General features: G+C 35.9%; 1 protein-coding gene and 1 long non-coding RNA gene across 3 annotated transcripts in view; both read right to left on the bottom strand.

Moving 5' to 3' along the window:
* LOC106069365 (alpha-2-macroglobulin-like) overlaps positions 1-15,031 on the bottom strand; it is a 237,685-nt gene that overhangs the window by 153,474 nt on the left and 69,180 nt on the right. For both annotated transcript variants that reach the window (XR_008778985.1, XM_056036079.1), the window contains exons 10-11: positions 13,394-13,579; positions 3,268-3,426 (exon numbers count right to left, since the gene is read on the bottom strand). Coding sequence is in view for 1 of the 2 variants with exons in the window: in XM_056036079.1 (XP_055892054.1) it covers positions 3,268-3,426; positions 13,394-13,579 (345 nt within the window). In the remaining variant the exon portion in view is untranslated. The remainder of the gene's footprint in view (positions 1-3,267; positions 3,427-13,393; positions 13,580-15,031) is intronic.
* On the bottom strand, positions 569-3,231 carry LOC129927372 (uncharacterized). The gene is made up of 3 exons (XR_008778986.1): positions 2,576-3,231; positions 1,336-1,403; positions 569-989 (listed from the first exon to the last, which is right to left on the bottom strand). It is a non-coding gene; the product is annotated as an uncharacterized LOC129927372 (long non-coding RNA).

Raw genomic sequence — 15,031 nt, 5'->3', positions numbered from 1 at the left:
CTAAGATTGAATTGGTGACGTTTTGAATTTAATGTATGTTGTTTCTATTCCATCAACAGTACTAGAATTTGTCCAGTGCCAGTGATCCTCTGAGTTGAAGGAGAATGTGCTCCATAATACCTACAAGGAGCTTGCTGATAGCTGGAAGTTCATGAATACTATGTTGTCCTTGATTTGATGATTCTGAAAACTACCATTTCTGAAGACTTGAGCATTAATTCTATAATTTAAAAAAAATCTTTTCAGGAAATATTGTGTTTATAATATTAAGAAAGTGAAGATAATATTGTTCTTACTAATATTATTGTTATTATTATTATTAAAATAGAAGCACATCATTACCAATATTCACTTGTCAATAAATGTTAACATTATTCATTTTTTAGTTACATGTTCAGACTTTTAAATTCTATTATTTAAATTATAGCAACTTTCTCTTTCAGTCAAGCTGAAGATACATTCCTGTAAAAAGTCTAAAATTATAAGTTAATGTCGATGTAGTATTGTCCAGACACTTACAAGTTTAATCATCTATACTTCACAAAAAAAAGTTTGAATGGTTTTTATTTGTTTGTACATCAAATATGTATTAATATATTTATCATTTTTAGATGAAACATTAAATACTGAAGATGACCATTTCAATTTCTGATGTAGGCCTATTCTCATTTCATAAAACAAACAGAATATTATCTGAAATTTCATCCCTTCATGGTAACTGTAACTGGCTTCATTAAAAAAATGGAGTGATGACTGGGTTGACTATACATTTTGGTATAAATAATGCACCAATTTGTTTCCTCATCTTGAAATGTGTAGACTGATAATTAGCTGTTGCATTTTGTTTTCATAAGTCAATGACACATGATACTCTAAATGACAAATATCTTCTACTCATTACAATAGCATATTTCCATGCTGTTTGTCTAAGTGGAAGCAGATAAAATTTGTTCCTCTATTAGCTGTAAAATCTCAAAATTCATGAGCAGCTGAGAAAAAAAGAAAAGAAATTCAAACTAGTTTAGACATGTTATAAATATATATATTTTCTAATAAAAAACGTAAGACTACTTTATGTTACAACAATGGACAGCATCTTTAAAGCTGATTTCAATGCAATCACAAGAAATAATCTTTTCTCTACAATTAGGCCTGCTTTAATGATTTTTTTTTAAATGTAAATAAATTTTATGCATAGGATTAAATATAACATGTACTTAAGGAGATTTTTTTACCTATTATTTCACAATTACAAGTAATTTAAAGTGATACATGTATTGATAACACATGTATTGATAACACAATGTTATTGGAGAAAGTAAAAAAAAATCTCACTTGTAGTAGATCCCCTTCAATTTGAAAGTTAGTGACAATCAAATCAGGTTTTTGGAAGTAGTATGCTCCTTTAGTAAAAAAATAAATTAAAGAATGCATTATAAAAAGTTAAAGTAATAGAAATATGAACTTCATTTAGCAATATGCTCACACTAAGCAGAAGTGGTTTTTACTAGTGAAAATTGTCTGTCCAAATAAGCTATTGAAACTACTGTCAGCTTCACATGATAGGAACTGTAAAGTTTGACAGTTCTTCCTCTAAGACTTTTAGGTACCGGTATTATCTATCAAGAGCAGGGTAAAACAAGGATGGGTTTTGGCCATCAACACTATTCGGAATTGTTTCGTCTGTACTCTTATAGCGCCTTTGAAGATGGAGTATATATCCACATTAGATCGGATGGAAGAGAACTGATGTTTGACAACGATGTGGCTCTCACTACAGTAATGATTACAAAGGCTAGTCAATACTTCGACAGCTGCAGGTCAATAGTTCAGTCTTACAATAACTAACACCAAGACAAAAAAAAAGGGCATAAAAAGTCACCATCATCAAACTCCATTTGAGTGAAGGCTTGAGAGGCTCAAATTTTCTCTTGCAAAAGCCCTGGACAGAAACCCAGCTGTATTGCGTAGTGCATACATGTCACCATACAGATCGAGAATTTTAGGTTTCTCTGAGACGGAGATCAGCAAGTCTGGGGCAGTCAAACAGAATATGAGGCACGGGGGCACCAGGATTCGAAATTTGGCAATAGCCGTGAGAAACATGAGGCAACAGGACAGTGGCCTGTCCTGCACTGTGTTATAATAACTTGCCATAAAACATCACAGAATGTACTTTTTCTATTTTATCATCGACACCATATATATGCCAATCATACTTTCTTACATCTTTCAACTCGGAGAAAACTTTACATCTAGACTTATTACCTTTACTTTAGGCCTACACATAATATAGCACTTTTTTAAAACTTATAAACGAAAGGTCATTTTAGCCTATTAAAGTAAGAGCATATAGATCTAAATGTACCGGGTTATCCTTCTAAATAAGTCTTACTATTTGGTTAATATATATATATAGGCTATGCTCTCACAAGAACCTCAGTTCAATCAATGTCGTAAACAAGAAAATACACGAAATACAGGCTTGGCTAATTAGTCTATGTTGGCTAAGAAAATCAGCTATAAAGCTTTACAGTTATAGATCTAAGTCAGAAATTGATTTGTGCACACTTACCTCTGTAACATCTTCTATAACAATTCAGTTTCCATTCATGATTTGCTGTAAAAGTGGTGGTAAAAATCTTCGGGAATGGTTTCTTTATATAGTAAAAAAAATCTACCGGAAGTCATTTTACCATGCAACCAAGGACGCCTCGGTGAATGGAACTTGTTTATTGAAAAATATAGGCTTAGTGCGTAGAGTTGGCAGTTCATGTAATATATAGTCTATGGAATTACCAAATGTTTCAATCTATCTTTGAGAATTGTTGACTTCAAGTAATTCTTCATTAGTTTGAGACGCGAGAAGCTTCTTTCACCAGATTTCACAATTACGGCTAATGCATAATGCCGTTTTTATTTATCGCGCGTAGGATTGGCGTTTTCCATATTGAATGACACCCCAAAATTACAATATATTTCCGTATATTTTAAGGACTTTTTCGTATATTTTGTAATTTCGGGAGATTTTCAGGAGCTCCTGGTAAATCGACAGGAGGGCGCGGGAAATCTGTTTAAATTATAATATGGTTTAATTTAATAATTTATACCCCTAGAATTAGCGCGGGTCCTATGAAAGTGCGGGGCCCAATGCGCTCGAATAGGTTGCAGTGGCCTAGGGCCGGCCCTGCAAAATAGCGGCGTATGCTACGCCGCCGGTCGACTAGTTAATATATATAAATATATAGACATACAACATGCGTGTACCTGAGGCTCAAAAGTAGAAGTGTAAATAGATAGATATGAGTTTGTAGGGGAATAATATTTAGTGCACAGCATCTGAATACTTCTTGACTGGCTGGTGACAAAATTTGGGTTCACTGAAGTTTTCATGGCTAAAGTCTCGCCAGGATCATGATATGAGGCCTGAGAATAAAATATAAAAATACTTTAAACAGATATAGGCCTGTATACCCCATGTGCGTAGCCAGGATTTTTTTTCGGGGAGGGTTTTGGGGGGATTTTTTCTCCCCCCTACCATATATATATATATATATATATATATATATATATATATATATATATATATATATATATATATATATATATATATATATATATATATATATTGTGCGTATGTGCGTTCTTTCGGAAGACTATTATTGTACTCTAGAACTTGCTCCTCCAGGTGTTAGTGGAATGACTGTAGACACCCCACCCCTTCCCAGCCAGAGGTATCTGGGGGAGCGCTGTGAGCTCACCCAGTGTGGTTTGGGGCGGAGCCAAGCGCCAACCTCTATTTCCGGTATTTAAAAAAAATGCATATCCTGCTATTAAAAAACTTTAGTTCAAAAACAAATCTGCTATTCACTGCACTTAATTGATGGAGCCCAGCAACTGGTATAAATTTGTAACCCCTCTTGGCTACGCTTATGGAAATTGGTGGCTGTAGTTTGCTTTAGATTTTATATCGAAAAGGGAAGTTTTATCGTCAAAACCATCTATTGGGGGTTTTAAACTAAAAAATATCTTCAGTTTTTGTTTTAAAACAAACTCAAAACCCCCTTAGCTACACACATATAATTTGGTGACTGTAGTTTGCTTTAGAATAATATTGAAGAGGGGGTTTAAAACCTCAAAGCTATCTGTGTGTGTGGTGTGTGTGTGTGGGGGGGGGGTAAACTCAAAACCATCTGGAGGGGTTTTTAAACTTATAGCCCTCTGGAGGGGAGGTAAACTCTTGGCGACGCTGATAGAATTTTGTTTGTGTAGTTAATTTAATTTTATATTGAAGAGTTGGTTTTTAGCTACAAACCCGTTTTGAACTCAAAATCCTCTGAAGTTTTTTTTTGTTTAATTAAAGCCCTCTGGAGGGGGGGGGGGTTTAACACACAAAACTCTCTTGGCTACACTCATAGTATCTGGTGACTATTGTATGCTTTAGTCTTCTATCGACGAAATGGAATTTGGTGACTCTCCTTTGTGTTATTTTTTGTTTTATAGAAGGGGGGGGTTAACCTTTAACTCCCCTGGAGGAGGGATTTAAACTCAAAACCCCTCTTTGGTACGCTGGAGCAAATGATGATTTAACATTAAAATCTAACCAAAAAATGAACAAAATCAAAGCAAAAAATTAGTCATAAAATTCACCCCCCCCCCCAAGAACACCCCTGGCTACGCCCATGATATACCCTACCCAGCATAAAACCTTTTCGTGATTATCATTAACAAGTAAAATAAACGATATTTATCAATGTAATTAGGTTAACAAAATGTAAAGATCTCTAAGGCAAGTGAAGTTTTGTAGTCATATTTCTGAAACCAATTATTAATCAGTTGCTTTCACAAGAGGATGTCAGACAGGGTGTTATTTGTCATGGAGTGACACATTTTGCTTTAAATCTACTCATATAAAACAAAACATTTTGCTTAAAATCTACTCATATAAAACAAAACATTTTGCTTTAAATCTACTCATATAAAACAAAACATTTTGCTTTAAATCTACTCATATAAAACGAAACATTTTGCTTTAAATCTACTCATATAAAACAAAACATTTTGCTTTAAATCTACTCATATAAAACAAAACATTTTGCTTTAAATCTACTCATATAAAACAAAACATTTTGCTTTAAATCTACTCATATAAAACAAAACATTTTGCTTTAAATCTACTCATATAAAACAAAACATTTTGCTTTAAATCTACTCATATAAAACAAAACATTTTGCTTTAAATCTACTCATATAAAACAAAACATTTTGCTTTAAATCTACTCATATAAAACAAAACATTTTGGTTTAAATCTACTCATATAAAACAAAACATTTTGCTTTAAATCTACTCATATAAAACAAAACATTTTGCTTTAAATCTACTCATATAAAACAAAACATTTTGCTTTAAATCTACTCATATAAAACAAAACATTTTGCTTTAAATCTACTCATATAAAACAAAACATTTTGCTTTAAATCTACTCATATAAAACAAAACATTTTGCTTTAAATCTACTCATATAAAACAAAACATTTTGCTTTAAATCTACTCATATAAAACGAAACATTTTGCTTTAAATCTACTCATATAAAACAAAACATTTTGCTTTAAATCTACTCATATAAAACAAAACATTTTGCTTTAAATCTACTCATATAAAACAAAACATTTTGCTTTAAATCTACTCATATAAAACAAAACATTTTGCTTTAAATCTACTCATATAAAACAAAACATTTTGCTTTAAATCTACTCATATAAAACAAAACATTTTGCTTTAAATCTACTCATATAAAACAAAACATTTTGTTTTAAATCTACTCATATAAAACGAAACATTTTGCTTTAAATCTACTCATATAAAACAAAACATTTTGCTTTAAATCTACTCATATAAAACAAAACATTTTGCTTTAAATCTACTCATATAAAACAAAACATTTTGCTTTAAATCTACTCATATAAAACAAAACATTTTGCTTTAAATCTACTCATATAAAACAAAACATTTTGCTTTAAATCTACTCATATAAAACAAAACATTTTGCTTTAAATCTACTCATATAAAACAAAACATTTTGCTTTAAATCTACTCATATAAAACAAGGTTCTCAAATCTCAACAATGCAATAATATGGTGACGACTCGTCCGATGAGCAAAAATAATCAACATTATTATATATATATATAAAAACGCGCGTGTGTGTGTGCGCGTATGTTACGTATGTGAATGTTGCCCGTGTTGGCATCTATATTGTTATTGTTATAGCATTAATGCTGATGTGGACAAATATAGAAAACTCAATTTTCATTGAATAAAATGATATAGTCCCTAATTTCTTTCCGTCTTCAGCCCCCTAAAAAGAGACTAGACTATTTCACCCATCTCTCCCCAATCTTTCATCACATTCACCTACCATCTTGGCTGTGACCATCTTGGCTGTGACCATCTTGACGAATTCGGCAGTTTAACAATATGGGCTATTTGTCACTTTTGATCTACTCAAATATTGCGACGCCTTTATCAACGACTTATCGCCAGACGTCGTTATTACTCTTTTGTCTGATTGACCCCGCTAATTTAATGTCTTTTTGGAGACAGTTCACGTGTTGTTTAATATAAGTTCCGCACCTTAGTTATTTTCTTTATCTGTTGAATACATTTCTTTTTCAATGATAGGTGATATATTTTATATCTATCATTCGAATTTATCCAATCGGGCTATATGGAAGCAGTTTCCGCCCGCCTAAATCTAGGCTGAATAAAGTCACACCCCAAGCCTCTCAGACCTCCTAAATTAATTGGTGGCATTCTTACATCCTTGTGTTCCTCATGTTCATTCCTTGCCCTTTGTGGTAAGACTGATATTGCCTTGCTTTTAGTCAAATGAAAATTGTTGTTACTGTTTATTGTATGTATTCACCATAGGCCGTGAGTAAAAAAATGTAATTGTTTCATATGTATTACAAATAACTCTGTTCTGCTGGAGGTGTGGACAGAACAGAAGCACTAATTACTTTTGGACAGCTGCGCTGGGTCGGACACCTATCCCGCATGGGAGACGACGCAGGCTAAAAGGCGATCTTTTTTGGCAAGCTTAAAGAAAGACAGCATAACAGTCCCCGTATAAGAGCTAATAAGATCAACACAGGCGCCATTTCACCCTCACTGACATAGTGGAAAGTAGCTGGCAACAGATGAACTCTGAAACGGACAGTTGAAAAGATCCACAAACTTTTGAGACCCCCCCCCCCAGCTATTATTGAAGACAGGCGCAGAAGACGGAAAGAAAATTTAAATAGACAGACAGCGGACAACGTCTTTGTCTGCCTGAGATACGGGAAAATATACAGGTCGCAACTGGGTCTGCATAGTCAAGGAATCCTTAATCCTCGGAATCGTAGACATTGTCATTATTTAGTTATTGACATGATTTTCTCCATCCGTCAACTTCAGGAAAAGTGCAGAGAGCAAAGAATGCCTTTGTACATCGCATTCATCGACCTGACAAAGGCCTTCGATCTAGTCAGCAGAGAAGGCCTCTTTAAAATCTTACAGTTAATATACTTAATAGGCTGTCCACCCAAGCTGCTAAACATTATTGTCTCTTTCCACCAAAATATGATAGGTACAGTACAGTTCAACGGCGCCTGCTCCGAAAGTTTCAATATGAACAGCGGAGTCAAACAATGATGTGTCCTGGCCCCAACCCTTTTTGGAATACTCTTCTCAATGCTAATCCCTAACGCGTTTTACAAATCCACCGAAGGAATATATCTTCATTCAAGACTCGACGGCAAACTTCTAAATGTTGCCAAAACTAAAACAAGAACAACCCTCATAAGAGATATGCTCTTCGCAGACGACGCAGCGGTGGTGGCACACTCACAGGCATGTAAGGAGTATGGCTTAACTATTAGCACAAAGAAAACAAATGTTATGGGACCAATTGCTTCAGCACCACCCTCGATCCTCATAGAGCAGTGGTTCCCAAACTTTTTTTTCTCGTAGACCCCTTGCCTTGTTTTCTGGTTTTCGGTAGCCCCCCCCCCCCCCAGTTTAACTTAATTTTTTTTTAAATTAATCAACATTTTTTTACAACTAATTTCTATCTGTAGTGAGTTGAAAAGAAAGAGAAAGTAATTTAAAGCTACATACTAAATTATAGAGATCTATCTTTTTGTATTGATAAAATTAAAATTGAAACCAATTAAAATAAAAATTAATATGTACTGCTGGAATCACCAAACAAACTGGACATGTCTTTTTGCCAGTTTATCATCCGTTGCTACAGATGTTATGTTTCAAATAGGAATGTGTTGTTCTATGAAGTAGTGCTTCAACCATTAAATATTAATTAATAAAGTTTTCGCAAAGAGCACTTTCTGGTGTACTTCTTGATCTTTCAAGTGTTGCTCATATATTGAATCCGCAAACATGTTATCACTAACAGGAGAAGGGGCGAAGCCAGTGAGCGTCAAGCATGAAGGGCTCATTAGCCTTGGCTGGCTACCCACCTAGCCGAAGTAAAACTGAATTCAAAACTCTCCTGCCTTGCAACTATATTCAAACATTTGAAAGGTTTTGTGGGTCAATCCTGAGTAAAAAAAAAAAAAAAGGAGCCGGCGACCTAATGCAGTTTGCAACACACATCACTACACCCTGTCATAGCCTGTGACACCGCTGATCCCAAACTGTATATATGTCGTTTTACGTATTTGGTCATAAAAAAGTAAAGTTCCTCTTTCAGACCCTGTGATGATGTTATGATTATCTGTTTCTTTGGCCAACGGTTAACGAGCAGGGTGTCATGTGGGCAGCACAACGACCAACCGCCTTTACTTTTCCTAACTTAAGTCAGGTACCCATTAGAGTTGGGTGGACTCAGGGGAGCCCTAAAAATCATGAAATTAAAAATTCACCGAAATTCAAATCCAGGAGCCCAGGTTCGGAAGCCAAGCGCCTATTTTGCTATAAGTAAACAGAGAGTGTAAGACACCCACAAACCTTCATTTTCTCTATAGGATGTCGAAGAGATATTTTGTGGGTCTATTCTGAACTTTATCTTTGAATATTCGAAAGTTTTTCTAATTTTTTTTATCAGGATGACATTGTCTCAGTTGATCCTCCAGCGTAATTGGTTTAATATCGTCATAAAAAAAAGCAATTGGCATGTTTGATAAGGAAGGAATGAACAATTTTAAGTAATCAACGCTATACAGCTTACATTTCTTTTTGCTAAACATTACTTACATGTAGACAAAATTAAGTTATTTAAAAAATTATTGAAATTAAATAGAACAATTTTTCGTTTGAATAGCAAGATAAATACTCAAAGGATTAACTAAGGTACACATTATTTATTAGTGTGAAGAATTAAATTAATAGGATGTAAAAATTAAAGACACGACGTGCTTAAACGAAATCTATTATCGTAGACCCCCGTGGACATCTCATAGACCCCCAATTAGTTTTTTCACTTTCGTAGACCCCTTGGAAGTCTTTGTAGACCCCTGGGGGTCTATATAGAACACTTTGGGAATCACTGTCATAGACGATAACAAGCTGGATGCTGTAAATGAATTCTGCTATCTGGGATCCACAATTCAAGATGACCTGTCTCTAGAAGAGGAGATAAAAAAAACGCATAGGGAAGGCTGCCTCGACCTTCGCTAGACTCAAGTCAAGAGTTTGGGAAAACCAGAAGCTCACTACAGTGACCAAAATGGAACTCTACAAGGCATGCGTTATTAGTACACTACTGTACGGTAGTGAATTATGGACCACCTACGCAAAGCAAGAGAGAAAACTAAACTCATTCCATTTGCGATGTCTTCGTAGGATCTTGAAAATCACTTGGAAAGAAAAAGTGTGCAATACTGAGATCCTTGCACGAACAGGTATTCCCAGCATCTTTACAGCCCTCAGACAACGCCGCTTGTGCTGGCTTGGACATGTTCGCCGGATGGAGGACAAACTCATCCCGAAAGTCATCCTCTACGGACAACTCGCGACTGGCTCAAGAAAAACTGGTCGCCCCCACCTCCGTTACATAGATGTAATAAAACGGGACCTCAAATCAGTGAACATCAATACTGACCATTGGGATGACATAGCTCTAGACCGCACCAGATGGAGAAAGACAGTGACCAAGAAAGCTATGGATAGCGAAAGAACATGGGCCTCTACGACTGAAGGAGGCCAATGAGTTATTGCCAACGGGAGTTATATTATCTCTCCCACCATTCAAGATAAATATTTTCTATTTCTATAAATGATTTTTTTTATACTTTAAAAAATTATAACGGTCAAACTAGAATTTTCACAATAAGGCAAACGAGTTAGTAATAATTTACCCAGCAACTGTCATATTTCTTGGAAAATCGTTAAAGCCGTTTTCGAGATTTCCAATAGCTTCTAGTTTTGATATCTAAACGTGATAGAAAACTACACAAAACCAATAGCTTTTTCCATTACAGGATTGCTTATTAATTGGAGTAATTAGTTATTGAGCATTATGAACATCTTTAATGTTAGGCCTACGATTTAATTTGCCAGTGTAAAAGTATAGATCTAGATGTCCAAGAACAAAATTAGCTGGCTTTTGCGACTAAAAAAAATACATATGAATCATGAAAACAAAGGTAACCCTATAGGGGTATCTTGCCGGTCCCAAGCCCGGATAAAGTAGAAGAGGTGATCGTAAGGCTAGCAACCTCACATCACTTAACTATTGCATATACACCTAAGCAACAAGAATTTGGCCAGGAAGGTTCCTCTATGAAAGAGTCTATGACGTTTACCAGTGAAAGCCCTTGGTAAGATACAAAACTGACAAACCTTCTGACGATCAAGACTGCAACCAGAATAGGGACCTGGAACATCAGAACCCTTTACGATTGTGGCAGTGTAAATGAAATTGCAAGCAAAATGAGAAAATACAAAATCGAGGTTCTAGGCCTCAGTGAAACACGATGAAATGGTCTAAGCGATCTGAAACTTTGTGAAACCATTATATATTCTGGACATGAAGATCTAGACCACGATCACACACACGCTTCTAATGTCAAGAGAGGTATCAAGGGCTTTGTTAGGATAAGAGCCAGTTTCCTCGCGACTAATGCCAGCCACAAAGGGACGGAAAATAACCCTCACCCAGAGTTATGCCCCTACAAATGCAGCACTAGAAGAAGAGAAAGAAGAACTGCTCTTCAGTTTGTACAAGAAAAAACACCTCAAATGAATATTAAGTTTATTATGAATGATTTGAATGCAAAGCTAGGTACAAACAATGTTGGTAAAGAGCTATACATGGGAAAACATTGTACAGACAATGAAATGAAAATGTGGAAATTTTTGCTTTATTTTTTGCGCATTCGATGATTTCATCATTGTAGGAACCATCTTTGCACACAAAACCATACAAAAGCCAACTTGGACTTCCCTGAACGGAAAATCAAATTGACAATTTTGCATTCTCTCGGAAATGGATGAGAAGTCTTCTTGATGTTAGCGTAAGACGAGGAGCAGTAACCTGTGGTTACATCTGCTAATTGCAAAAGCAAATATCAAACTCAAAACCTTTAATATTTGTTCAGACAGAAAACACTACTAATTCAACACCCATTACTTGAAGAGCGAGAAAAACAATGAAGTCTTTTATTGTGAGGTCAAAAGTAAATTTGAAGTACTTGTTGAACTAGTGACAGACAAAACCCTTGAGCAGCACTCTCCAAGAGATATGGAAAAGCATTTGCACAGAGATTCTAGGGAGGACATCACAAGGAATGGTTGTCTGCAGAGACATGGGTCAGAAAGAGCTAAAAGAGAAGATCAACCAATGCCAGAATGAACAGCAAAAAGCTAATCTTTGAACTCAGTACAGCGAAATAAACAAGTCTAAGAAAGAATGCAAGAGAGGACAAAAACGCTTCTTTCGTGAAATGACGGCTTTATTCAATGCAACAACTGGCATGTTACTGTCAACCCTCAATAATGTCTTAAATAACTAGGATAATACTGGAACCCCTTAACGATCCCCTAGACAAAAGACTAAGACCAGAGAAGGCTGGTTTCCGGAGAGAACAGTGAGAGAACATCCTTAATACGGACCACTTCCCTTATCTGGGAAATAGGGTTAGTAAAGACCGTGGAGCTGATGACGATATAAAAATTCGGATTAATAAAGCGCAGTTTGCCTATTCCAATCTTTAAGCAATATGGCGCTCTAAGGCACTGTCTCTACATAACAAGATATAAATCTAAAGCACAAATGTTAAGTCGGTGCTTCTTTAATGTTCAGATACATGGAGAAAACAAATATGGAAACACTACAGATCTTTGTTAGCACATGCCTACGCCGGATAGTGGGAATTACGTGGCTGGAAAAGATAACTACTGTCAACTTGTGGGAGAGAACTACACACACACAAAAAATAGCCTAAGATATCAAAAGCGAAATTGGAGCAGGATAGGACACATCATGCGAAAACCAGCTACCAATGTTGAAAGGAAGGCACTTAATTGGAATCCGCAAGGAAAGATGAAAGTGGGCAGGCCCAAGTAAACTTGGAAGAGGTTATCAATGAAGCTGAGAATTCTGTAATGATATGGGAGCAGATGAAGAAAGCTGCCCAGAACCTAGTTCGGTGGAGATGTGTGGTTGTTTCCCTATGCTCCCCTAGGAGTTCACGAGATTAAGTATGCAAGTATGAAAACAAATTATCTTGACAAAAAACTTCGCTTATTACGCCAATACAGTGTAACCTGGAGGAACAGACCATTATAAACCTGGAGGAACAGACCATTATAAACCTGGAGGAACAGACCATTATAAACCTGGAGGAACAAACCATTATAAACCTGGAGGAACAGACCATTATAAACCTGGAGGAACAGACCATTATAAACCTGCAGGAACAAACCATTATAAACCTGGAGGAACAGACCATTATAAACCTGAACAAACCATTAAAAACCTGGAGGAACAGACCATTAAAAACCTGGAGGAACAGACCATTATAAACCTGGAGGAACAGACTATTATAAACCTGGAGGAACAAACCATTATAAACCTGGAAGAACAGACCATTATAAACCTGAACAGACCATTAAAAACCTGGAGGAACAGACCATTAAAAACCTGGAGGAACAGACCATTAAAAACCTGGAGGAACAGACCATTATAAACCTGGAGGAACAGACCATTATAAATGGGCTTGTTTACAAAGCGGACATTTTTTCACATGTACTGGTACATTAATTTATGCCATTTCATATGCATAAAAAAAATATTAATTTCTAACATTCAAACCTTAAAAAATAGTTATAAAAGTAAAAAGAAAGTTTCAATGTGTTTAACTATTACAAATAAAGGCTGCTCTACTTACTGTTAATGCCAGTCTGGTCACGTATACATTTAATGGTATTTGAAAGTGAGCAATTCCATTGACAACAGGATTCGTTTGAGGAGAATATTCCGACATGGCAGTTTTAACCGACTGGCTACCTACAGTTGGTACTAGAGTAACCGAGCCACCACTCACTGGTCTACCATCATAGTATGAAACAGCAACCTGCACATGTAAACATTGTGTGAAATGAATTGTGACGGAAAATGTGTTAAATTATAAGTACCAGATTAGAATAACTGCAATTAAAAAAAACAACAACATATTTACAATGCAAATGATGTTGGTAGAGGGAAATGGAAGCCTGCAGCACTTTAAAAAAAAAACAATGTTCTGGTATCACTCATTACTTAACAATATATCATTGACAATTGACAATTCCTCTATTAAGCTTGCATATTCATAGGTGGAATATGTGTGGACACGCTTCTAGAAAACGCCTGTATATCTTTGGGATAAAAATATATAGTTCGTCCATCGCGGTTCGATGATGACCACTTTGTCATCCAGGGGGCTGAGGGCTTTGCACTGGGGTTCTATGCCTCCTCATGTGGCTGGTGAGACCTATGTGAGCCCGGAATGTTCGGCTGCACACTTGGCAGGTTATTCTAGCTGGAGCTAGTGTCGTGGGCCTTGCTTTTCTTCTCTGGCGTTTTTCTTCTGCCAGCGTTGTTCTCTTTTCCTCAGCAACCTGTGCGCCAGTTTTCACAGTGCGACGCCATGATGCTATGTCATGTGCCTCTGTCTCCCAGGTGGCTGGGTCTATGCTGAACTCCTTCAGAGAAGCTTTGAGGGTGTCCCTGAAGCGCTTTCTTTGACCACCTTGAGAGCGCTTTCCTTCGCTTAGTTGGCCATAGGGATGCGGTGGTCGTCCATTCTGCAGACGTGTCCTGCCCATCGCAGCTGGTACTGCATTAGGATTGTATGGATGCTTTGCAGACCCGCTCTTTGAAAATAACTAGCTATTTGGCCACACTGGGAAACTATTTTAATCGTTATAATTTTTCTAAGTATATAAAAAAAAAAGAATTTAAATTTGGCTAGAATACTAGAAAATCTTTATATTGAACAGACTACGTCTTCGTGTATTTCCACACCCAATCCCTATTCAAGAATATTATGCATACCATCTCCTAAGTGTAGTAGTATTTATACGTTTGCTTAACCAGGATTTTTCTCGCTAGCTAGCAGAGTGGTTAGTACGTCGGCTTGAACAATGAGTTCAGATTCATGTTGTTCCCAAATTATATATATATATATATATATATATATATATATATATATATATATATCTGTCTCTTTCTCCCCTTCCCATTTTCCCATCTGGTCCAGATAAGTGATATGATTATAGCGCTAAACAAAAACTATTGGTAAACAAACATTATAATCGCTCAGATGTATTGCTGTTTATCTATATCAAGTGATGGGCAAAAGTTAACTAAAAAGTTAGAAACTTGTAGTTAAACTAATAAAATTTAATTAAGGCCAAAGTTTAACTAGAAACAAAATTCAGTTAAAATCGTAGTTAATTTTTTTTTAGTTCAATTAAAATTTGTAAAACTTGTCAACATGGGGTAGCGGTTGAAACGCACATCCCTATTTTCTGGTCATGTTATA

Source organism: Biomphalaria glabrata, chromosome 7 (assembly GCF_947242115.1).
Source record: "Biomphalaria glabrata chromosome 7, xgBioGlab47.1, whole genome shotgun sequence".
In the NCBI taxonomy this organism is placed as follows: domain Eukaryota; kingdom Metazoa; phylum Mollusca; class Gastropoda; family Planorbidae; genus Biomphalaria; species Biomphalaria glabrata.
This window is presented reverse-complemented; position numbering and strand designations above follow the sequence as displayed.